The sequence below is a fragment of the Taudactylus pleione genome, unplaced genomic scaffold (assembly GCF_031769625.1).
Source record: "Taudactylus pleione unplaced genomic scaffold, aTauple2 ptg000113l, whole genome shotgun sequence".
Taxonomy (NCBI): Eukaryota; Metazoa; Chordata; class Amphibia; order Anura; family Myobatrachidae; genus Taudactylus; species Taudactylus pleione.
In genome coordinates, this window is record NW_028284515.1 from 7395147 (window position 1) to 7420155 (window position 25009).

Here is a 25009-nt window from a genome sequence, read left to right on the forward strand (position 1 = left end):
CAATCCGAATTTATCCATGTCCTCTGGGATGGCAGAGATTGGGCCCCTGCTACACTTTCAATTAGAAGCATTTTGTACTTTCCTCATGCAATTTTATAGGAGAGCACATTTTAACATATGTAATAAATGCAGTCAAACACACAAAAGTTACACAAGTAATAGGACTGTACCGAAGTCTGCTCGCCCTCATTATTAATGTAGTGGCTAAACTGAGCAATATTTCCGGGCAAAAATGTATACATTTAAATTCACAAAGGGTCAAGTCCTAAGGCGGCAGTAGGATGGACTTAAATTTACATTTTCACTACTGCCACTATGTATATTTTCAAGTGGACATGCAAATCTGCAAGGGTAGGCACTTTCCCTTGTTACTGGAAAAGAACTACATATTGGCACGAGGTGTGGGCCTTGCAATGTGCTTCACAAATGAATATGCACAAATAAAAGTTTTGTATTTTTTGCTGCTTGTAAATGAGCATTACTGACATTAGGGAACCCAGATAAGTTGAGCAATAGCACTGTAGAACACATAAAATACATTTATAAAGCCCAATTATCTTACAATTCATCAACAACATGAACGCAGAAGTGTCATTTATCTCATTGGGAAAACGGATTTGCTGAGCTGCATGGAATGACACACCTGAGGGAAGGCTGATGATGTTGCCGTCCTTCAGCTTAAGTCGGCTCTTCTTGAACTTTCCTTTGCGTTTTTTCACCTTAGGCTTCTCCTGACAGAGTTGGTGGATGATGATGTTCAATTCTCGCTCCAGGATGTCGATCTCTCGCTCCGCCAGCTCTTGTTCTCTCCTACGTAGAAGCTCTTCATGATTCTTCTGTTCCAGGGCTGCCCGGGACAGTTCCTCCTCCCAGCTCCGTAACTCCTATGTTTAGGAGCAAATATTATGGTCGGTTACTAGACTACGTTTCTCAACTCTAGAGCTCTGAGCCACAAATTATAATCACACAAATCACACGTCAGTTTACCATTATGTTGAATCAGAGATATAGGATATAACCACTGCATACTAGGCACCATATAGTGGGTAAAGTACATGCACATTCATACCTTTTCCTTTGCCCTCAGCTGGTCAAACATTTCCTGGATCTCCAGCTTCCAGTCGTCCTGCAATAAATGGAAGGAATCCTTGGGCATCTCAAAAAACCCAGATTCCTCTATTGTAGTTAACTGGAACAGTATATTGGTGAATGAAGGGCGGCAATGTGGATCAGGGTTCCAACATTCTAGGAAAAAGGAAAAAAATATTATATTATAATATATATATATAGCCGCCCATTCTTGCCTAATCAATGCTCAGAGTTTGTCAGAATTTGTGGCTTTTTGTTTGGCCACTCGCCTCCTGAGGACTGACCACAAGTAATGGGATTAAGGTCTGTGGAGTTTCCTGGCCATGGACTCAAAATTTCGATGTTTCGTTACCCGAGCCACATAGTTATCACTATTGCCTTATGGCAAGGTGCTCCATCATTCTGGAAAAGGCATTGTTCTCACCAAACTGCCAGGGCAAATTGTAGAGGTCTTGAAAAAGAAGGGTCAAAATTGCAAATATTGACTCTTTGCTTAAAATTTATGTAATGATCAATAAAAGCCTTTGACACTTATGAAATGCTTGTGATTTCAGTTCAGTATATCATAGTTAAATCTGACAAAAAGGTCTAAAAACACTGAAGCAGCAAACTTTGTGAAAACCAATACTTGTGTCATTCTCAAACTTTTGGCCAAGGAAAGACTGCGCTCTAATGTCTACGCTGGGACACCAGTCTATCACACATGAATAAATAAATATCAAATTTATTGCATAGGACGAATGCTGGGCATACACGGCCATATGCCTTGCACTGACTCATTGTACAGGACTCATTTTCAGTCTATAGTAATCTGACTTATGTGCATGCCGTACATTTCAGGTCAATGGTATTACTCCTGCTTTTCTATTTATGAAAAGAAACATTGTGACTTAGACCTGAATTCTAAAGGATCTCCAGGATTATTGCTACTTTTTAGTGCATTCTCATATTAGTTACGAGTTAACACTAGATTGATTAACTATCAAGAATCACCTTTGTTTGTATTGTCTTATTAGTGTTTGTGAATGTATATGGTTTTTAAATGAGAGTCTGATCACTCTAATTAATACCTATGTATTGTTCTATATGTACTATTTTCTAATGATTGATGTAGTGTGGCTTACTTAGTCCTATGCAATAAATTTGATATTTATTTATTCATGTGTGATAGACTGGTGTCCCAGCATAGACATTAGAGCGCAGTCTTTCCTGGTCTATTTTGTTTTTATAAGGTTGACAATTACCTTAACTCGACTGCTGAATTAGTGTTTGATCCCTCTACCTCACTAGAGCTGGGTTTATATATATATTTTCATGGCTGTATATATCACTGATTTGAAAAGTAGGAAGCTCTTCTTTTTTGATAGCCTTATAAAAATTTTACATAAGTTAAAAAATAACAATACGGAGACAGAATATTCCTTTTCAACTATTTGGCCTCCTGGATGTTCACATCCAAATAAACCAAGGACTTACAGACCTAGGGGTATATTTACAAAGTGAGGGTTTTTAGAAGTGGAGAGGTTGCCCATAGCAACCAATCAGATTCTAGCTAGTATCTTCTAGAAGGTGCTAGTTAAATGTGAAGTAGAATCTGCTAGGTTGCTATGGGCAACATCTCCATTTCTAAAAATCCGCACTTTAGTAAATATACCCACTAGAAGGACAGTTTATTGTACTGTTCAAATAAAAAAAAAATAGGATAGATCCTCCTTACCTGTAGTAAGTGACTTTATATTGGAACCATCGTTCACAAACTGGATAGTACTTAATACTTTTGAGGTCATTGTCTACTGCATATTGCGGGAAGACGTGACTGATGCAAAGATTTCAAAACAGAGTTTCTCACCTTCCATGAGTCTGGCAAATGGCTCTGGGCAAGTGGAAGGAATCGGAAGGGACAGCTTATTCATAGCAACACCATAAGCAACAGCTAAACCATCAATGCCCCGGAATGGTACTTCTCCAGTTAACAGCTCCCATAACAACACTCCATAGCTGTGATAAAAAAAAGGCACAAAGACAAACATTGTACAACCCACAGAAAAACTATTAAACAGGTTCTAAACACCATTCGAAAAGTGTTAATATGCAGGTTTGATAAATATTAGATATTTCCTTTAGCATTATAAACATGTTCATCGTTGAAGAATCGGAAATCAAGAGTACAGATATACCTGGTGGCCCCCTTTATTAGTTACATCTTTCTAGAATTGGGTAGGACCCCCTTTGCCTCCATAACAGCATGCATTTTTTGTTACATGGATTAAAAAAAGATGCTGGAACATTGCTTAGAAATTATGTTAACACCACTCATTTGCTACAGATTTAAGGGATGCACACTCACTGCAAATCACTCGTTCCAACACATCACAAAAATGCTCTATTAAATTGAGATTGTGGAGACTATTGGTAACACTGAACTCACTGTTATTCGTGGAACCAGCTTGAGATGACATGTGCTTTGTCACATGGCTTGTTATATTGCTGGAAGTAGTCATTAAAAGATGGGTAGACTGTGACCATAAAGGGATACACATGGTTGGCAACAATGCTCAGGTAGAATGTGGCATTTAAACAATGTTCAACTGATATTTAAGGGGGCCATAAACGGCACGATATACGTGCCGATCAGATGGATCGGCACAATATAGGTGCTAAATCGTACAGGATATCATGCTGCGCGCTTCCGCGGGATCGGACATCGCATCCCCAGATCTTCCAGCAGGTTCATCAGATCTGGGATTCGATGTACGATCCCATTCCGATGGAGGAGGGGGAGCCAGCATATCGTGTGCAGTCAGCGGGGACCGCATTGGGAATGCACGATCCGTCTACTGACGGATCGGCAATCACCCTAATCGCACCGTGTATGGGCACCTTAAGGGAGCTATTGTGTGCCAAGAAAACATTCCCTGCACTAAAACACCAGCACCAGCCTTTACTGTTGACACATGGATTCATATTGTTTCTGCCAAATTCTGAACCTACCATCTGAATGTCACAGCAGGTATCAAGTTTTGTCAGACCAGGCGACACTTTTCCAGTATTCAACTGTCCAATATTGGTCAGCCTCTACTCTCAGTTTCCTGATATGAGATGACAGCAGAGGAATTCAATGTAGTCTTCTACTGTTGTAACCCACTCACTGCAAGGTGAGACACGCTGTGTATACAGTGATGCTCTTCAGCATACCCTTGTTGTAACACATGGTTATTTAAAAGTTACTGTTGCCTTCCTGTCAGTTTGAAGCAGTCGGCCATTCTTCTGACCTCTTTCATTAACAAAGCATTTCCACCCGTAGAACTGACGCTCACTCTCCAATTTTTTTATTTATTTTGCGCACTCATTCTTTGTAAACTCATATTTAAATACCAAAAAATATCAACAGTTTCTGAGATACTAAAACCACCCTGTCTAGCGCCAACAGTCATTCCACAGTCAAAGTTACTTAGGTTATATTTATTTCTCATTCTGGTGTTTGGTCTGAACAACAGAACTTCCTGACCATATCTGCATGCCTTTATTGCATGGCGTTGTTGCCACATGATTGGCTGATTAAATAACTGCATTAAAAAGCAGGTGTACCTAAAAGTGGCCACTGAGTTTATATTGCTTTGTAGAGAATATCTAAATCTTTAAATAGTGCACTCTTCACAAACTGTACGCTTGGTAAGCAACATATTTCAAAGATACACATAAACCAAAATAAAACCGATTTCAAAGTAACAGCTTGCACATGCAGGGTATCACTGTACTCCAATAGCACATGTACACCCCGGGATCGGTATGCAGCCGACGGTTCAAATCCCGACAGCGGAAGCACGGCAGTGAAGATCCCGACAGTTAAGTATATTTTCTATTTACTAACCTAACTTCCCCCCACTAAACCTAACCCTCCCTTAGGGGTGCCTAACCCTAACCCCCCCCCTCCCCCTTCCCCACAGCCTAACCCTAAGTCTTCCGGGGGGAAGGGTGGTCACTAACCTAAGCACCCTAAGTCCCTAACCTAAGCACGGCTGTCCGCGCCCGGCTTACCTTCGGTCGGTAAGCCGGCTGTCGGGATCCAGAAGTAGGTCTAATGACAGGCGTCGGGATTTCGACGCCGGTCATCAGACGCTCTCCGGGATTAGACAGTCGGGAAGCCGGTGGTCGGGGTTTCATCTTGCGGCTTCCCGACTGCTTCCCGTACACCCCTGCTTCTCCTCTTCAAGAGCACAAGTGTCATATGTACAGCTCATAATACTGACACAAGTTGTGCACAAATGGAGTGGAGCAAATCGTTACAAAATACAACACATAAATCTACACTCACCTTAAATCACCAACCTTAGGGTTATATTTACTAAAGCAGTGGTTCCCAAACTGTGTGCCGTGGCACCCTGGGGTGCCTCGGGACACTTGCAGGGGTGCCTGAGCTTGGTAGTCCAGCACCAAATCTAATTAATTATGGTCAATGTAATGTAAATATGTGTAAAAAGAGCAGCTCAAACCAGTCCACCACCACATAACTGACCAAAAGGATTGCAGGTAAGCACAATTTACTTAATTTTTTTTTAATGAATTTCTCATTAACAAACTTTTATGCTAGGGGTGTCTTGCAAACAATCTTGATACTCAGGGGTGCCGTGATTCAAAAAAGTTTGGGAACCACTGTACTAAAGTGAGAGTTTTTAGAAGTGGAGATGTTGCCCATAGCTACCAATCAGATTGTAGCTATTATCTTCTAGAAGGTGCTAGTCAGATGTTAAGTAGAATCTGATTGGTTGCTATGGGCAACAACTCCATTTCTAAAAACTTTCACTTTAGTAAATATGCCTCTTAGTGTACAACAATAAAATCACAGGAATAAGACCTGAACTAATGTATATTAAAAACCTTATGTGACTTGACCATGTCTCATTAGTAAGACGTTTCATCAAACCTTCAATAGTCAAAGGGTTAAAATGGCTACGATTATGGTCATTTGCTTATCCCAATTTAAAATCTAAAGGAGCAAAAACGGAGGAATGTTACCGTGTCGATTCATTTTTATGCAGGAAGATCTTCCTGGGAATTTGTGAATGCCTTTTTGAGGTTCTTACTAGGTCCTAATCATGAACGCAGAGCACAAATCAATGGAGCCTTATTAAAGCCCAGCAATTATTAATTCAAAGCATTTACAGGTATCCAGTTCGAAATTCAACATGATTAAAAAGTGATAAACAACAGTGTTCTGTTTAATGTGACCGTCCAAAGTTTCAGCATCTTTGCAGGCAATACAAAATAGGGGTTTTTACATCTGTACACTGAATTTAATGAAATAAAAAAGCAAGCTATAGAAACAGATGCTCATACTGTACCTCCACACATCGCTACCCTTGGAAAACATGGAGGAGCGGATGACCTCTGGCGCCATCCAGGCGTAGGTGCCTGCTGCACTCATCTTGGTGGTCCTGTGCCATTCTCTTGCTAGGCCAAAGTCTGTGATCTTTAAGATCTTGTTGCTGAGGTCACTATGTTCCACCATTTCTAATATTAGAACTGTAAGAAATGAAAAGCGTAATTATGTATTGCCTCAAATTACACCAAGGTCAGGTTTTAAGTCACAACTATGAAAGAATTTTTTTTTTTTATAAATATAGGAGTATGATTAAACATTCAAAATCTAACATATACAGACTTTCCCATTCACAGACATACAGTCAGGTCCATAAATATTGGGACATTGACAGAATTTTCAGATTTTGGCCTCTATTCACCACCACAATGGTTTTGAAATGAAACAAACAAGATGTGCTTTAACTGCAGACTTTCAGATTTAATTTGAGGGTAATTACATCCAAATCGGGTGAACGGTCCAGTTTCAATATGTGCCTCCCACTTTTTAAGGGGCCAAAAGTAATGGGACCATCAACTCAAAAGCTATTTCATGGACAGGTGTGGGCTATTCCCTCGTTATTTCATTATCAATTAAGCAGGTAAAAGGTCTGGAGTTGATTCTAGGTGTGACATTTGAATTTGGAATCAGTTGCTGTCAACTCTCAATATGAGATCCAAAGAGCTGTCACTATCAGTGAAGCAAGCCATCATTAGGCTGAAAAATGAAAACAAACCCATCAGAGAGATAGCAAAAACATTAGGTGTGGCCAAATCAACTGTTTGGAACATTCTTAAAAAGAAAGAACGCACCGGAGAGCTCAGCAACACCAAAAGACCCGGAAGACCACGGTGGATGACAAAAGAATTATTTCCTTGGTGAAGAAAAACCCCCTCACAACAGTTGGCCAAATCAAGAACACTCTCCAGGAGGTAGATGTATATGTGTCAAAGTCAACAATCAATAGAAGACTTCACAAGAGTGAATATAGAGGGTTCACCACAAGATGCAAACCATTGGTGAGCCACAAAAACAGAAAGACCAGATTAGAGTTTGCCAAACAACATCTAAAAAAGCCATTACAGTTCTGGAACAACATCCTATTGACAGATGAGACAAAGATCAACTTGTACCAGAGTGATGGGAAGAGAAGAGAAGGAAAGGAACTGCTCATGATCCAAAACATACCACCTCATCAGTGAAGCATAGTATCGTGGCGTGGGCATGTATGGCTGCCAATGGAACTGGTTCCCTTGTATTTATAGATGATGTGACTGCTGACAAAAGCAGCACAATGAATTCTGAAGTGTTTCGGGCAATATTATATGCTCATATTCAGTCAAATGCTTCAGAACTCATTGGACAGCGCTTCACAGTGCAGATGGACAATGACCCGAAGCATACTGCAAAAGCAACCAAAGAGTTTTTTAAGGCTAAAAAGTGGAATGTTATGCAATGGCCAAGTCAATCCCCTGACCTGAATCCGATTGAGCATGCATTTCACTTGGTGAAGACAAAACTGAAGGGAAAATGCTCCAAGAACAAGCAGGAACTAAAGACATTTGCGGTAGAGGCCTGGCAGAGCATCACCAGGGATGAAACCCAGCGTCTGGTGATGTCTATGCGTTCCAGACTTCAGGCTGTATTTGCCTGCAAAGGATTTGCAACAAAGTATTAAAAAGTGAAGTTAGATTTAGGATTGTTTAGGTTGTCCCATTACTTTTGGCCCCTTAAAAAGTGGGAGGCACAAATAGAAACTGTTGTAATTCCTACACCGTTCACCTGATTTGGATGTAATTACCCTCAAATTAAATCTGAAAGTCTGCAGTTAAAGCACATCTTGTTTGTTTCATTTCAAAGCCATTGTGGTGGTGAATAGATGACAGAATTTTCATATTTTGTCCATGTCCCAAAATTTATGGACCTGACTGTTGCTGACAAAGCATAATAAACGTATTTATTTGAATACAGAAAACGACTGACTCATTTTCATCATCATGTGTATACCATATTATCAGAAAAGATAGAACAAATCTAAACATGCAAAGTCTTATAGCAATTATATATTGTTATGCAATACAAAAAAAAGTAATGTGCTCCAACCAAGAGACAAGTAAATAATAAATCACTACCAGAAAAAATTGGTTAAAAAAAAATTTGTAAATATATATATATATATATATAAAAATAAGACTAAAAAGAGAAAAATGCAGTATAAACTCTGGAAATACGAAAAGATATAGAGCACCTTCATTCGCAATCTATTAAAGCAATTCTGCAATATGCAGATTATTGTGAAAGAATTAAGCAATGCACAGATGTGTCCTCATACCTCTAGCTTTAATACAGCACGCATCGCTACTTGCCTGGCGTGAATGAGCCGTCAGGTCCCTCGCTACTCTGCTAGGGCAGGGCATAATTTTTTTGCCAAAATGCATCTAATACCCCTTTTACACCGAAGCTAAAACCCGGGTTATTGCAGGGTTAAGCCGGGCAGCTCCTTGGTGTAAAAGGGGTGAGGGTTGGATCGCCGGGTCGAGTGACCCGGCGATCCAACCCAGGTAAATAGCAGGGTTTAACACAGGAGTAACCCGTGAAACCCTGCTGTGTGTACGGCGCACTCTGAGAATATCCCGAGTCGGCACCGGCTAAATTCCAGATCTGATCCGGATAGGAACCCTGTTCCAACTCCAGGTCAGACACGGAATTTTGGTGGAAAAGGGGTATAAGGTACAGTGCAATGCGACTAAAGCTGGCCACACATCTAAAGGTTATCTGTACAACCAGCCAACTAGTTGATTGGTTGGAATGAAAATCTGGTAAGGTATGAAAGCAAATGACAATCGGCAATTTGCTCCCAAACGCCGGAATATGGACAAAAACTGTTGTTTGAACAAATTCTTTAGATCAAACATTTAACAAACTTGTCTGACGATCATTTTCATCTGTTTTCTGGCATTTAGGAGCAAATTGCTGATCATCTGTTACTCCTATACGTTACCAGATTTTCACTCCAACCAATCAACTAGTTGGCTGGTTGGACAGATAATCTTTAGATGCACCAGGAGACTGCGCTAATTAATTTGATATGCACCGCTTGTACATCTGTATGGGGTTCATTTGATCGCCAATTCCGTCCAAAATGTGATTGGCATTAGTGAATCAGGTTGTGTAACAGGTTTGATTTCACCAACCCTACGGGGCTGTATATTGCTAGTGTGTGGTAACAATAAGCTGATTTTGCAAACCATTACTAGTATTTTACTAGTAAAATGGGCACTTTCATGATTCGTATGTCTGATCTTTGAATGAAAATAATCTGCTAATCACTGTAAAATATCATTAATGTATGGGTGCATATTGGTGTATTGGAAAATTTTAAATTGGGAGGAAAAAAAAAAAATCTGTTAAATAGTATTTTTTGGGGGATTGCTGATCTAATGGCCTTATAAAAGTGTTGGGGTTACATGTTTTGCTAGGGCAAAAAATAAAACAATAGTAAAGTTGTCCTAAAATAGCACTGGAAACAAAGACTCAGAAATCAAAAAGTTATTTTACCTATAATTCTAACACAGTGGTCGGGGAACAGGGGTAAATAACCCCATTTGGGGTAAAACTGAAATTCCTGGGGGTAATGGACGGACAGCCGGGCATGAATATGAATCATTGCATGCCCGGTTGTCCGACCATTACCCCCAGGAATGGAGGTCACTGGCGCCGGGTGCAGCGGCGCACCCGGCGTCAGTGACCTTCAGCCCAGCGAGGCTCTAAGCCGGACGCCCGCTGAGATGTTACCACCAGCGGGTGCCTGGCTCCTTCCCTGCCGTGCCTCGTTAGCCGGAGGCTAGAGTTCTCTTCTGAACTCCAGCTTCCGGCTCTCTCCATGCGCACTATGGGAGAGACATGACGTCTCTCCCATAGTTCCGAGGAGCAGCCGGGAGGACAGGACAGGTAAATGTAATTTTATTTTTGTACAAGCGGCACTGCTACAGGGGCATAACTATGGGGGCACTGCTACAGGGGCATTATATGGGGGCACTACTATAGGATGTCCTTCCTTTCAAATCAAGGGGGTAACGTCGGCGTATCTAAACATATTTTGGGGTAAATGGTAAAAAAGTACCCTGACCCCTGTTCTAACACATTATTGAAAACTGTAAACCAGAATCGTGTGCCCAAATAATTTCACATAAACTAATTGACTAATTAACTTTTTAAACCTTTTCCCAGTCTAAGGGGTGGGGGGGGGGGGAATAAATATGCCTTCACATGTGGGCTATTGGGTGAAAAACAATAATATTCGGGGTGGTCCATAAGTGTGGAAACACCCTTATAAAGAGGAAATGAGTAAGGAAATATTAATCCAGTGTCTACACATAATATGTGAGAATGGGGGAAAACTTTTTAGGGTATGTCACCAGTATGGCGGCCATCTTAAAGTTGGCCTTCTTGGATGCAACTCTTGGAAGTTAGTCATGTGACATATCAAACAGATACAGCAGAATTTCACAAGGAAATAATGGTGTTCTTCGTTTCAACGAATCTTTATTAATTCTCAAGTTTTAACTGAGTTTTCTTTTGCAGGTAGTGACATTAATCATAATGGCACTACACAAACAGAACGTGTTGAGATAGTCGGCATGTTTTGCTTTTAACATGATCACGGTTTACAATTTTGGTTTAAACACGACAGAAAGTGGCAGCTTCTAGTAATGATGTAAAATCTACGCCAGCGACCTCCTGAAAGCAAAGAGCCACAGATCAGGATTATGCAGTGTTCTCCACACGCTATATTTCTCAGGCGGTCCACCAGGAAAAATATCCCTGCCTGAGACAGAATGAGATACATGGGGGTGAGAGTCGCACCAGACTAATTTAAGAGACCTACTTCTAGGCCCTTCAGGACCGAGGTAGGTACAAATTATCTCAAACCAACTACACTAGTTAATCCTCCACTATGTGGGCAAGTTTTATAGGTTGGTGGTGCTCCCCAAAGTCAAAAAAAGGAACAATAATAAACCAATAGAGAGAAAGAAGACTTCTTGTTGGGGGAACTCGTTTGTAAAAAAAATTTTTTAAATATAACTTTTAATATTGTATTATTAAAAAGATAGACTAAACAGATGAACATACATAAAACAGATATTTTTAATCTTTGTAGTTAAGGGAGCCAAACCATATAGGGATAAAATACCCTTTATGGAATCAAAAACATTGTTTGGCAACATAAAGTTAATAGAGTGATCCCTCTGTGATATCAAATTAACCACAATTGTAATGACAATAATGTGTCTGATGAAAGTAATGTCACCCAACAGGCAGCAGAGATATAGTTAAGACAGGTAATAATCATCAATCATCATTCAATAAATCAGCAATATATATCACAAGATCTCATCCATCTGAGCACAAGACTATAACTATCTCAAGTCAGGCTCTAAAACCAAACATATATACATATAATTGAAATAAATACACAGCTGTGTGTTGCACATATAGGGAGTCACTGATTCAGACAGATGACATATTTGTCAGAATAAGATCCTGAGCACACGGCTGTAGCAGGTTCAAATCAATATTTAAAATATTGATTGAAAGAAATTCTCCCACTGCCTCAGAACATAATCCCCTGCTTTACTTATATCGTTAGGCAGGAAGAAAATAGAAACACTGCTGTGTGTTACACATATAAAAAGTCATAAATCTAGACAGATATCCCTGCCGCCTGGCACTATGACGAGGCTGACAGTTGAGCTGCCCTGATGTTTCATATTGAAACGTCAGCATAGCTCGACTTATTGGAAGCATCACAATGCAGCTCACTGCTTAGAGCTGCCCCTGCCAGAAGGAGGACACCGGCCATATCCTCTACCTCGTCCCCGGCCCACCCAGCACTGGAGGCAAGCACTGGAGCCTCACAGCCTCTCCCACCTAGTGCCCGCCTAACAGTAAGTGAGACGCTGGATGGAAGGGTGCTGCTGCTTACCTGCTGTGATAAGTTCTGTCCGCAACCCTAAATGTTTGAGACCTATATAGTAGGCTGATTTAGAGGTTATAGCTTGGTAATTTAAAACAAGCAGGGGCGTATCTACCCATTGGCCAGGATGGCACTCGCCAGGGGCGCCGGCCGAAGTAGAGGCGACGCCCAGCGGTGCCACACATGGCCAAGGGGTAAAATCGCATAGTAGTTCACCGGGCCGCCATGTTTTTTAATGTAGTCATTGCCCGCCCAGTCAGGAATGCATTACCTCTGCCTGACTGGGAGAACCTGCATCTTGTCCCCCAGTTCCGCCTCCCCTGCTATTCTACCAATAGGATCAGAGAGCGGCGGTGACGTCATGACGTCGGGCCGTGCATGAACATAGTGTGGAGAGGAGCAGTTTCCCTGCCAGTGCGCCATCTAAATAGATGGTGCACGGCGCCCGCCTGCCATCTGAGACCACCGCGGCAGCGGAGTCATGATGGCCACTCACTCTCCCACCCACTGCCTCCCGAGTCCCAGAATGCCGGTGCGGCACTCTCCGCGACGTCGCAAGTGCAATGCGCTGGGGGGGGGAGAGAAGACCCGGGACACCTGGAGGTACAGCAGCAGGTGAGTCACTGGAGGGGGCGAGAGGAACGATAAGGGAGTCACTGGAGAGGGGAGAGTGCATTACAAATTGTGGCTATGTGTAACGGAATGATACTTGGCATTATGTGTAAAGGCATTACAATATGGGGCATTATGTGTAAAGGGCATTGCTGAATGGTATAATGTGTAAGGGGAATTACTGCATGGCATAATGTGTTATAAGGGGTACTGCTTGAATGGACTCTGTGTGGCATAACATACATACTCTGGCAGCACCATATTCATAAACTGCTGCAGTGTAATGCGAGTAGTGGGCAGTAATGTGTGGCGCAATTTTAATTGGGGGATTTAATGCGTGACCACGTCCCTTCCCCACAAGGCCACGCCCCTTTTGCAGCGTGAGCTGTCCATAATTACAACATGGGGGGCGCCTGTCCCTTACTTTGCCATGGGCGCTCGGACCCCTAGATACACCCCTGAAAACAAGTATTATCTTTGCCACACAAAAGTGACCACTGAGTAAAAGGGCCCCATACACGGTGCGATGTGCACCCAGCGATGCGATGCACTATATCGGGCGGTCCCCACACACTGAGCGATCTGCTGCCCGACATGCCTGCTCCTCCTCCCCCCGCAGAGACTAGCATGAGAACATCCGTCGATTCTCCAGATCTCTTGTGCAGACAGAAAGATCTGGAGGAGCGACGGACGACCTCACTGGAGCGCACGGGGTAGCAGATATCATGCCCACACACAAACGATATAGCTGCAATAGCCGTCAAATCTGCCACTATATCGCTCCGTTTGTTCATACATAAAAAGGTTTAATTTAGCACAAGCAAAATTATTATAACTGCAAATATCTAAAGAAAGACCATTCAATCAACATGTTCACAATAATATAAAACGTGGTAACAGTGTTTCAGCAGTACATTTTCTCTTTAACCCTACACATTCCCTTTTTATTGTTAAGTTATACTTCCTGTAGGAAGAATTACTAGAATTGTATCTGCAGTTCTGTTGGCTGTGAAGTGCTGCGCTCAGAATACACAGAACTCTGTGTTATTCTGGCCTCATCTTTCCCACAAGCCCAGCAGGTTAGGAATACACGTGATCCAGGCTTTTGTTCTGCTGCCACAAATGGAATGTAACGACCTGCACTCTAACAGAAGACAAAGGAGAAGATTAACTCTCGGGACCTGTGTGAGGTCCAGGAGCAGACGCCTTCACATTTAACTGCAAAGCTGCAGGCGTCGGCGTATATAATAATGGCAATTATGGGAGGTACATATTGCCTTATATAAAATACCTACAAATAACATTCACAAATATATACAAAGAAGATTTTTGAGCTCATCAGCACAGAAGATGAGCTGATAATATTGAGTGCAGACATTTTTTTAAGCGCTATCAGTATTTCAGTTGAAGGATATGGTTACATGTCTGGCGGAAATCACTCACACACACACACACACACACACACACACACACACACACACACACACACACACACACACACACACACACACACACACACACACACACACACACACACACACACACACACACACACACACACACACACACACACACACACACTTTTATTTGTGAACACTCTATTATACAAGGCAACCTGTATTTTAAGCCTTATTCTATTTAAATTTCTAATGTCTCAGAGCTCCAAGCTCTCAGTAGCTCTGCTGGATAGATCATTATTGAGAGGTTTGGTTCTCCATTCAGCATTGTACGTGTTATTTTCTCGGTTTATTATCCACTTTTCTTTTTATTAGCACCATATGCGCAGGAACTTGGGTAGGTAGGGGAGTGGTGCCACTCAATGCAGGAATGGACATAACACACAGGTTTTATTATTAAGCTGCCTTTCACTGATTTGTCCAGTTTGATAAAGTTAGGAAAGCAGCCTGCTTCGCTTTGCATGATGTACAGTAATACTAGAGCAAGGCTCAGTAAAGATTCCTAAGCCTATGCCCAACTACAAATCCCAGCAGCAGGATTACCGTCCTCCTCTGTAGAGGGATGTGCTATTGGATGCATGTGATCTGGGAGCTGCGCTGTAGCGCAGTGTTCGTTGTGGTTTTCTCCTGTCCTATAGGATTGTTAGTGGACGAAATTGTAGAGTCTTAGATTATGCTAGGCAGATTTAGTACCTCTCTGATTTGGTTCACCCTCCCTATTTCTCTGTTATGTCTGAATTTACTGTGTTGGTTCAGCTCACTCATATGAATATCAGGGGAATTGCCTTCATAATAGGCTTTTTGTTTTTAAGAAGTTATGGTGCCGTGCCTGCAGTCACAGCATAATTAAAAAACCAGCATGTTAAAAAAATAAAAATAAATAAACCATTTGGTTTAAACCAAGGTGGTTCAAATCAGCCAACCCTGAAAGAAACAGACACGCCTTTTAGCTGTCTCTCACAGGTGGTCTGGCAATAAATATTGCTAATCAGCTTCTGTCTTCCAGACAGAAGCTAGAAACCTGGGGCATATATCTCTCCCTTGTCAACTTCCCCTGTGTTTTGTCACATTCCCCTCTCTGCTTTTTCGACCTGCAGGGAAGAACTCCTGTAGTCCCTAAACAACAAATACGGGACAAAGCATCTGCATTGGCCAGTTGGCTTCCATGCCTATGCTCTACTGACAATGTAAAATATTGTAATGCCAAGAATCATCTAGTTATTGTCCCATTGGTCTCAGACATCCACTTTAACGTAGAATGATCCGTAATCAATCTAAACCTTCTCCCCAAAATGTAGTACTTTAGTGTTTAAGTGAGCATTAGAATTGCCAGTGCTTTATTTTTTTTTCAACAGTGACATAATTTATCTAATGTACTGTATATTAAACTTTCTACTTAAATAAATAAGATGATGCTCTTCACATCTTTGTTTTGAAACAACACAGCACCTATCCCTACATCTGATGCATTGGTCTGCACAATAAATTCATTTTTAAAGTCAGGTGTAATAAAAACTGGGTGCACAATGCTACCTTCAACGTCTGAAATGCCTATCCACCTCAGGATTCCACTTAATTATAACTGACACTTTACCCTTGGTAAGGTCAGTCAAATGGTGCGTACAAACGGTACGATTAAAATGGACGATATAAATGATAACGATCATATCGTTAATATCGTGCATTTTTCAGTGTCCAACGACCTGTGATGCGCGGGCACGTATGGACGATATCGATATTGTCCATCGCCCGTGCATGCAGGCCAACCTGGTCGATATCGACCAGGTTACTAAAGGGACCTGCGATCGCGGATCACTATAGTTGTTGGTGAATTGGTGGTGTGCTGGATGATCGATAGTCCAGCACACCCGGGATATCATACAACGATAACGTTGTCGATCGTCCCGTGTGTACGCACCAAAAGGGACAGCAATGATGCCAAAATTGGGTATAAATCTTCTGTAATATCCTGTGATTCCTAAGAAAGCGCTCACCTGCTTCTTATTTTGGGGCCAAATTTGTATTAACTTAATTTTATTAAGTTTGTGCTTTATCAAACCTCTGCCTATAAGTGTATCCAAGATACTTCACCTACTACATCGCTAAGCAACACTTTTTTGGGCTGGCTGTCAATCCTGCCTCGCAGAAGAACAACACTGCCAGGCTCTGACCTGGCTACCTGGGGATTTCCCGGTGGGCCCTAGTTTTTAATAGCCACGCCCTTTACTGCGGGAGGGTGGAGCCTAGCCAATGCACCAGCGCAGTTTCTTAAATACAGCCTGCAGCAGCTTGCTGGGGCCAGGCAGTCATCAGCTGTTGACTGACTTGGCAGCTGAGGATGTGCAGCAAGCAACTAGTTAAAACTACAAGTCCCAGCAGCCCCTTCTGTTCGGGGTCATACTGTACTGTAGTATGAAGGACCCAGGCTGCGACTCTCGAGACCAGATGATCTGTACGGTACAAAAAGAGTTCTGCTGGAAGGTGGCACACTGCAGGTGAATGAGGGCGGGCCCTGCAAGTGGAACTGTGTAACTCTGGGACTGGGAGTCAAGAACCCACCCCTCTCTGTCTGTGCCCTCTCTGCTGTGTGTAACTTCCTCAGTGCCATATATCCATTACAGCTCTTACAGTTTATGTTTGTTTCTATTTACTTACACTTAGTTTTTTGTATGGCTGGTTCTGGATCATCCTCTCTGCATCACTTTGTGCCCAGCCCCTCTCTCTTCATCTTCTGCCTGCCTAAGTCCTGTTAGTAATGCAGTTGTTTACCCCCATGTCTGTGCCCACCCCCAGTCTATGTGATGATACCTCTTTAACTGATTTTTTTTTAATCCTCTTAGCTCCTGTGTATAGCACTTCCCCCCTCAAAAATATTTTAGTGATATGCAATTAGAGATTTCACCTTTAATAAAAACATTGGACTAGCAGCTTTGCAGTTACAAAAGTTTTTTCATGATAAAAAGTCCCCAGAGTGCCTATATTTTGTTATTTCTCTGTGTGTATGTATATCTATGTAGATCGATCTATCATCTATCTCCTATCTATGTATGTAGATCCATCTCCTATCTATCCATCTCCTGTCTATGTATGTAGATCCATCTCCAGTCTATGTATATAGATCTATCTCCTGTCCATCTATCTTATATATTTTATACATTCCTTACACTATTTTTATTTTTGCTTTTTGGAAACCCCCCTCTAGAACCATGTCCTAGTCTCCAGGCCAATGTTGGCAATACAGCCGCCTCAGACTGAAGAAAAGCCTCAGCAAAACACAGCCAGCGGATGGAAAAAGCAACAGGTGTCATAGGGAGGTAGGACAATTTCGTTTAAGAAATAAAAAGGTTATACAATTTTTTGGGTGTGATCTTCTTTTGTTAGATTTTGGAAAGGGTATTTTTACAGGCAAGCTATGGTGTCTGGGAGTGGTGGTGGGTTAATTCTATGGGTGGGATATATATGTGTATATTTACAAAGCATCAACACTTTCAGCAGGATAGAGCTCAAAACTAAAAGCAGCACCAATATTAAATGCAAAAACACAATAGGCTTTACACTTCATATTAATGCTGTTTTAACATGTGGGCTCGCTGAGAAGTGGCGGCTTGCTTTATAAAAATACCTCATTGTGTCAAGAAGTGTTGGTAAAAGAAATTACAGCGAGGAAGTTATGGAGTCAAGGAGGACTGGTAGGTGAGGGGTATGTCAATGGATGAGGTATGGCCCTAGAGATTGGTAGTGGGTGAGAGAGAGAGAGATTGTAAGTGATGGGAATGTAGTGGGTGTGGTATAGTACCAGGGAGTGGTCTGAGTGTACGTCTGTGGGTGAAGTATGGTTTTCAGGGAGCAGTAGTGAGTTAGGGGAATTACAAAGTGGATATTGGTTTTGTGGGCACCTTTTAATTCTTTGCCCAGTGCCCTACAAAACCTGGGGCTGCCTCTGCAATCATTCCACCCCACTGTCCCTATAGGGCTTTGTGAGTGACACCCCTTCTCGGTAGAAAGGCACACTGCTCCTGATGCTGCACTGAATGGTGGAGATATCTGTTGCTCCGCCTGTTACCAGGCAGCAAATTCCGAGGTGGTGGCTGGTTGGTGCAGGTCCCGTCAACTGTCAATTTGAAGCACAAGATAAGGATGGATGGCATTTTTGTTATGTGACTTTTTTTTTCATACCCCATCACATACAGTATAAAAAGGGCTGCTAGTGATTGTAGGTATGAAGAGCTTTAGGAGTATGTACATACGGTTTCAGTACAAATATAAGAATTCAGACAGGACTTTAAAAAATAGTTTTCAGGGGTGCCATTTATAAATTTGCCCTGGGTGCCATCAACCCTAGTTACACCTCTGGGAGGAGCTTAGCAATGCCGCTGCCAGGGCTACCTTTTTGCCGAGCAGTGATATTAAGAGGATACGCTGTAGGCTGACCCTGCTGACAGGGGGTGGAGGGCTGGGAGTGGCGGAGTGCTCAGTGAGGAGATCATATAAGCAACTGCCTGCACCACTGATTCCAGTGGTGATATCACGTGCCATCAGCAGGGGGGAGGAACCTAGACACAGGGGAGCCTGGAAAACAAGAAGGCGCAGACCCATGGAGCCTCAGCAGCACCCAGCATACTGAATGACCTTAAGATAACCCAACAAGGTTAGTAGTTGTTGTAATAAAGAGTAGACTAGGCAGTGCCAGTTTACATAAACTAATTAAATTGCTGTTTTGTTAATCTTGTCAGAGTGTGTCCCCAAAATATAATACAAAGGATTAACAAAACAACAATTTAATAGTTTGTGTCAGCAAGCATAGTAAAAGGCACCCAACCTGAGCCATTTTTAAAGTATGCTAGACTTTTCTGCAGTCCCCAGAGTACCAGGTTTATTATTAGTACTTTCGCCACTGTTAGGCAGGTATACTCTACCAGGCCTGGATTAAGGCTTGGGGGTGCCCCAGAGCAATTCGGTTATGTCGCACCTATAAAGGCTTGCCACTCCTCTGTGGTCAGGTGGCCACACCCCTTTCAGCAACTGGTCACGCCTCTTAGTGGGCCTCTGTGTTTGCAAACCCCTGGTGGGCCTTTCATGCCCCAGTCTGACACTGAACACCATCTATACCCTAGGTAAGTGAGACTGCCAGTCAGGACTATAGATGACATCATCGAGAAAAGCAGCAGAATACGGTTTATGGGGCATTAGCATTTTATCTATCAAGTTGGCAGGTGCCCCATGTAAACCAAATGGCGACATCTTGTATTGGAACAGACCCTCCAGTGTCGAAAAAAAACTGTCTTTTCTTTTGTATTGTCCGTCACTGGTACTTTCCAGTAGCCTTTGGTTAAGTCTACAGTGTTCAATAAGTTCATCCGCACTAGGAAATGGATAGGCTGTCACTCCTGAGGGTTGATACAGATGTGGGAGGCTGAAGTAGAGGATGATGGGTTCCGAAGGCGAGGACAGGAATGCAATCTCTTTATTAGGAATGAGAACTGCAGATAATGATACTGTATAGATGAGCAGAATCGGGTTGGGACCAATGATGCTGGATTGTTGAGTAGGGCCGGAGTGATCGGTATGCTGTATTGAAGAGCTGTTGATGAGTTGAAGAACATGATGGATTTGAATCTGATGTTGAAGAATTGATTAACTTAATTGGTTTGAGACAGATGTTGAAGAATTAAAGAACTTAATTGATAGGAGTTCAATGTTGAGGAATTGATGAACTTGAGCGGTTGGGACCGATGTTGACGAATTGAAGGACTTAATTGATAGGCGTCAAATGTTAGAAGCATCGGATGAGACCGATGGTTGGAGGTATCGGCTGGAACAGATGGTGGCTGTAAGAACAAAGAACCTCATTCAGACCCGCTCGCAAGTGCTGAGCGCTCGCAAGCGGGTCGATGTTTAGGCCTTGCGCACGCGCAGCAGCCGCACTGCGCGTGCGCAAGCCCCGGAGTGAGAGAGAAATTCTCTCGCTCCGGAGCTCACTACAAAAGGAGCGGCTGTCGATGTTGATGGACAGCTTGTCCCGTTTTGTAGGCGTGGCGGGGGGTTCACAAACGGAGGCGTTCCTTAGGGAACGCCTGCCGTTTTGTGGGTGGCCGCACTGACATCAGCAGTGATGTCAGTGGGGAGCTTCCTGCTCGATCAGAGCAGGAAGCTCCTTGGGGCTTGCGGTTGCCGAGACCCAACCTTAGTGTCTTGTCGCAAGCCCCGATGGTCGCAATGGTCTTCACCATCGCGACCATCAACCTGGTCGGTCGCTAAAGCTGTGGGTGGTAACCCACAGCTTAGCTAGCGACCAGGAGGCTGCACTTCAAAATACAAGCGGCCGCCCACATTCAGAATGAGCGATCGCATTTTGCGAGTGCCTCTGAATGAGGGCCAAAGTCTCAGTGGTAAAACCAGACTGGTGTGCAAGATGGTATAGGAGACTTGCTTATATCCAGTTCCTATATCTGTTAATGGACTAAGGGTCTCATTCAGACCCGCTCGCAAGCGCCGATGAGCTCACAAGTGGGTCGATGTAGAGGCCCTGCGCACGCGCAGCAGCCGCACTGCGCGTGCGCATGCCCCGGAGCGAGATAATTTCTCTCCAACTACAAAAGGGGCGGCTGTCGATGGTGATCGACAGCTCGCACCATTTTGTATGCGGCGCGGGGGGGTGGCTTGCCAAACGGAGGCGCTCCCGATGGAACGCCTGCCTTTTGGGGGCGACCCCACTGGCATCACTCTAGTAGAGCCGAAAGCTCACTGGGGCTTGCGGTAGACGAGACCCTACCACAAGGGTCTCGTCGCAAGCCCCAGTGGTCGCGATGGTCACCCACAGCCTAGCGAGCAGCCAGGAGGACAGGTCAGAAAATAGATGCGGCCGCCCTCATTCAAAGCGAGCGCTCGCATTTTGCGAGCGCCTCTGAATGAGGTCCTAAGACCATTCAGTACCTGGGAGCTCAGTACTGAGCTGTAACTTCAGCAAAAAGCGACATTGTATTGGCAACAGAGAACATTCAGGAAATTTACATTTATAGGGGATGATCCCCAGCTGCGATCAGCTGGTCTGGGAGCAGCACTCTGAGTGGTGGAGAAGAGTCAGGTGACACAGTCAACCTGTTGTCTGGAGGGAACGTGCAGTTTGTATACCATCTTGCTGGGGAGACACGTTGTGAGCAAGTGACTGTGGAGAGCCATCTTCATGCTCAGTGACTGGACACGGAGCAGACGGGGTAGGAGTAGACCTCAGCACCAGCCGAGAGCGATTTGCAGCGTGAGCTGACTTCTGTGCTACCCAGTGCGAGCGGACCTCAGCGTTAGCCTGGACAGGCACCAGAGAGGTAAAAAGGGTGTTTTAAGTGTCCAAAGCATGACATAGGCATCAAACTTAGACATGCTATTCAGTTTACAGAAATCATTGCAGAAGCGTAAGCTGCCATTGGGCATCAGAATGAGTACATTGGGGACTTGACCACGCACTATGGGCTGATTCAATTCAGCGCGCTGTTGATAGTGCTGGGAGGGAGCTCCCGGAGATATTCAATTTAGCACGCCGTTAGCATTTTCCAGCTTAGCGTGGCACTAACAGCCTCGCAGCCGGGACTTTACTCAGAGAATGCCGGTTCTCGCGACTAAACACCCACGTTAAGTCACAACAACAGTCATTCTCCGACTTAACTAGTAACAGTCGGATTATTGATGAAGCTGAATTGAATAGCTTCAGAAGCTCCCTCTCGGCGCTATAAACAACGCGCTGAATTGAATCGGCCTCTAAGTGACTCTTCATTTATAACTAACTCCAACTTTTTTATACATTTCTTTTGACACCGATTCCTGCATGGGTTCTGGTATTCTATAGGGCTTTAGGTTAACCTTAACCCCTGGTTCAGTGATTAGGTCATGTTTAATCACTGTTGTTTTACCTGGTGTCAGAAAAAAATCTCTCTATTTCCTACAAGAAATTTTTTAGCCTCATGCTGTTGAATAGTTGTTAGGGTTTTGGCTTTTGTTGCTTTGGAAACCAAAAGTACTTTTCTAAAATTTACATAGATGAACCATGTGGAAGATTGCAGAACCTCTCTAATACCTAAAAATAAATAGGGTAACAAATAATCCCAATCTTTCTCATATTCATCCACCACTTTCTTTAGCATTTTCTTTACAGTTTTGTTAAACCTTTCTATGAAACCATCAGTCTGTGCGTGATACACGAAGGTCCTTAGATGAGTAACCTTGAACAAGCGGCACAACTCTTTAATGATTCTTGACATAAATGGGGTACACTGATCAGTTAATATTTCCTTAAGTATTCCCACTCTGCTAAAGACAAACTAAGGGCCTGATTCAGAGCCGCTCGCTGTTTACAATTGCTCACTCTGAATCAGGGTGGGGATTTTTTTATTTTTTTTTCTCCTGCCCGCTCGCTAAGCTGTGGGTGCCCATTTTTTTCTCCTGTCCGCTCACTAAGCTGTGGGTGTCCATTTTTGGATCGCGATCATCAAATCTGGAAAATCCAACATGCTGGATTTCTGCGATCCCGCGATGCCGGGTTGCCGCATCACGGGATGGCGGCAATCCATCGCTGATGGATGGGCCCCATTAGTCTATATCACCAGCCTAAAAAAACGTAAAACAGCTCTAGACTTCGCTTCCGTTTTCGTGCCAGGAAAGGGTAACTAATACTTTCTGAATTTTTTCTAGTATATGGGCTGGCAACTAAATTGATATGAATATGAGTAGCAGATCTAGCTGATAGGAAACCTATAAACTATAAGAGGAATGAAGGGGTTAACTACTGACACGGCAAATAATTTACATTTATGGTCAACGCAGGATGTCTGCCCTCAGCAGATAAAGGGCTTCATGCGGAAGGGTTTTATGCTAAATAACTAGTGACAAAATCCCTCATTTAGTTACGGCTGTAGTGTCCATAAACAGGATATTCAGGAAAGCCACATTATGGGCATCAACTAGCTTCCACATAATGGAGATATGGTCCAACAATTTCTGTATAATAAATGGGGGCTAAAATAAATACTAGCAAAAACAGAGAAGACATAAAAAGAACCTTTAGAACCTTAAGTTAAAGAATATTGCTACAAAGCACCCCAGACACTAGTGTTACTTTTGCTTGTTCAAATCTCATGCAGCATGAGAACCATGAAAATAGGAAATTTAAATGAAAAAACAACTATGATAAAGAAATGATTTAAAGCTGACAAAGCCACTGTGACAGAGTTCCATTGACAAAGGCAGTTCCTGAAAGACTCTCCATGCCAGCCACTGTAACAATGAAGACAAGAGTCCAAATACTCACTCCATGTGAGAGGCATAGAGCCACATGTAAACATGATAAACTGATATTTTATACTGACCAACATCCGTTCTATTAATCATCATATTTATATATGTCAGTTTGCAAATCAGTGGTTCTGAACACTGCTAGGAGAGTACAGGTTTGAGAAGACATGAGTGTTTGTACCAAGAAATCTGTAGCAAACGCAGCGTTGGCCATAGGCATTCTAGCCAAACGTGCAGGGCATCTGGATGCCTTATGGGCATCCAACGGCTCTGCGGCATAGTGACACCACCGGCTGGACGCAGCGACTACCTGCTAGCCGTTGCTACTGCGAACAGATCTCAGCTCTGATCAGGCAGCAGTTAGAATGAGCTTCTGCTGTGCTGGATGGGAGGTGCTGTGCTGGATGAGTAATGTTCATTCTAGAATTCTGCACTTATCAGAACCCCTGCAGTTCCTCTTTCCTGCCTGAGGTGTCACTATCTGCACGAGTGCTTCTAGCATACTCAGCTACCGTTCCCGCTAGGCTGTTTTAGCGGGGCGCGGCACCCTGCCCTCCTTCTGGAGGGCAAAAAGCACCCTGCCCTCCAGAAGGAGGGCAAATAGCGCCCTGCCCTTACAGCCTGTGGCTGCAGTGTCCCGCGGGTGGAGAAATGTGCGGTGACCCGGTCACCGCCAGAGAATAGACGCCGGGCGCATGCGCCCGGCATCTATTCTCCCTTTCTGCAGCACTTGGGGGCTGCCCGGCGTGTCCCTAAGTGCCGGGCACGCCCCCAAGTATGACGAAAAGGGGTCGCGTCTAATAGACATGCCCCTTTCATGACCACGCCCCCTTTTCGGGCGCGCGCACAAGGTTGCCCTATCTAGCTCCAGCGCCCTGCCTGCCGCCGGAGCTAGAGTGAACACTACTCAGCTGATGCAACAAACTGCTGAGATACATACCAGAGTGTGCTAGAAGCAGAAAGAGCGACACCCCAGGCAGGAAAGAGGAACTACACAGATTGTGACAGGTGCAGGGTTCTAGAATGAACAACTAGATGAGGGTTGTGGATGAGGTCAGTGGTGCTGTTCTGGGAGAGAGGTGCTGGATGAGGTCAGGGGTGGTGTGCTGAAAGATGGGTGCTGGATGAGGCATGGGGTGCTATGCTGGGAGATGGGTGAGGCCAGGGGTGCTGTGCTGGGTGCTGGATGAGGCATGGGGTGCTGTGCTGGGAGATGGGTGCTGGATGAGGCAT

At 43.6% G+C, this 25009-nt stretch overlaps 1 protein-coding gene across 3 annotated transcripts in view; it reads right to left on the reverse strand.

The window, feature by feature from the left end:
- The window catches only part of MAP3K9 (mitogen-activated protein kinase kinase kinase 9), an 82775-nt gene that overhangs the window by 13645 nt on the left and 44121 nt on the right, over window positions 1–25009 (reverse strand). For all 3 annotated transcript variants that reach the window (XM_088471308.1, XM_088471309.1, XM_088471307.1), the window contains 4 exons: window positions 6432–6612; window positions 2939–3087; window positions 1070–1245; window positions 644–884 (listed from right to left, as the gene is read on the reverse strand). In XM_088471308.1, the coding sequence (XP_088327434.1) occupies window positions 644–884; window positions 1070–1245; window positions 2939–3087; window positions 6432–6612 (747 nt within the window). The remainder of the gene's footprint in view (window positions 1–643; window positions 885–1069; window positions 1246–2938; window positions 3088–6431; window positions 6613–25009) is intronic.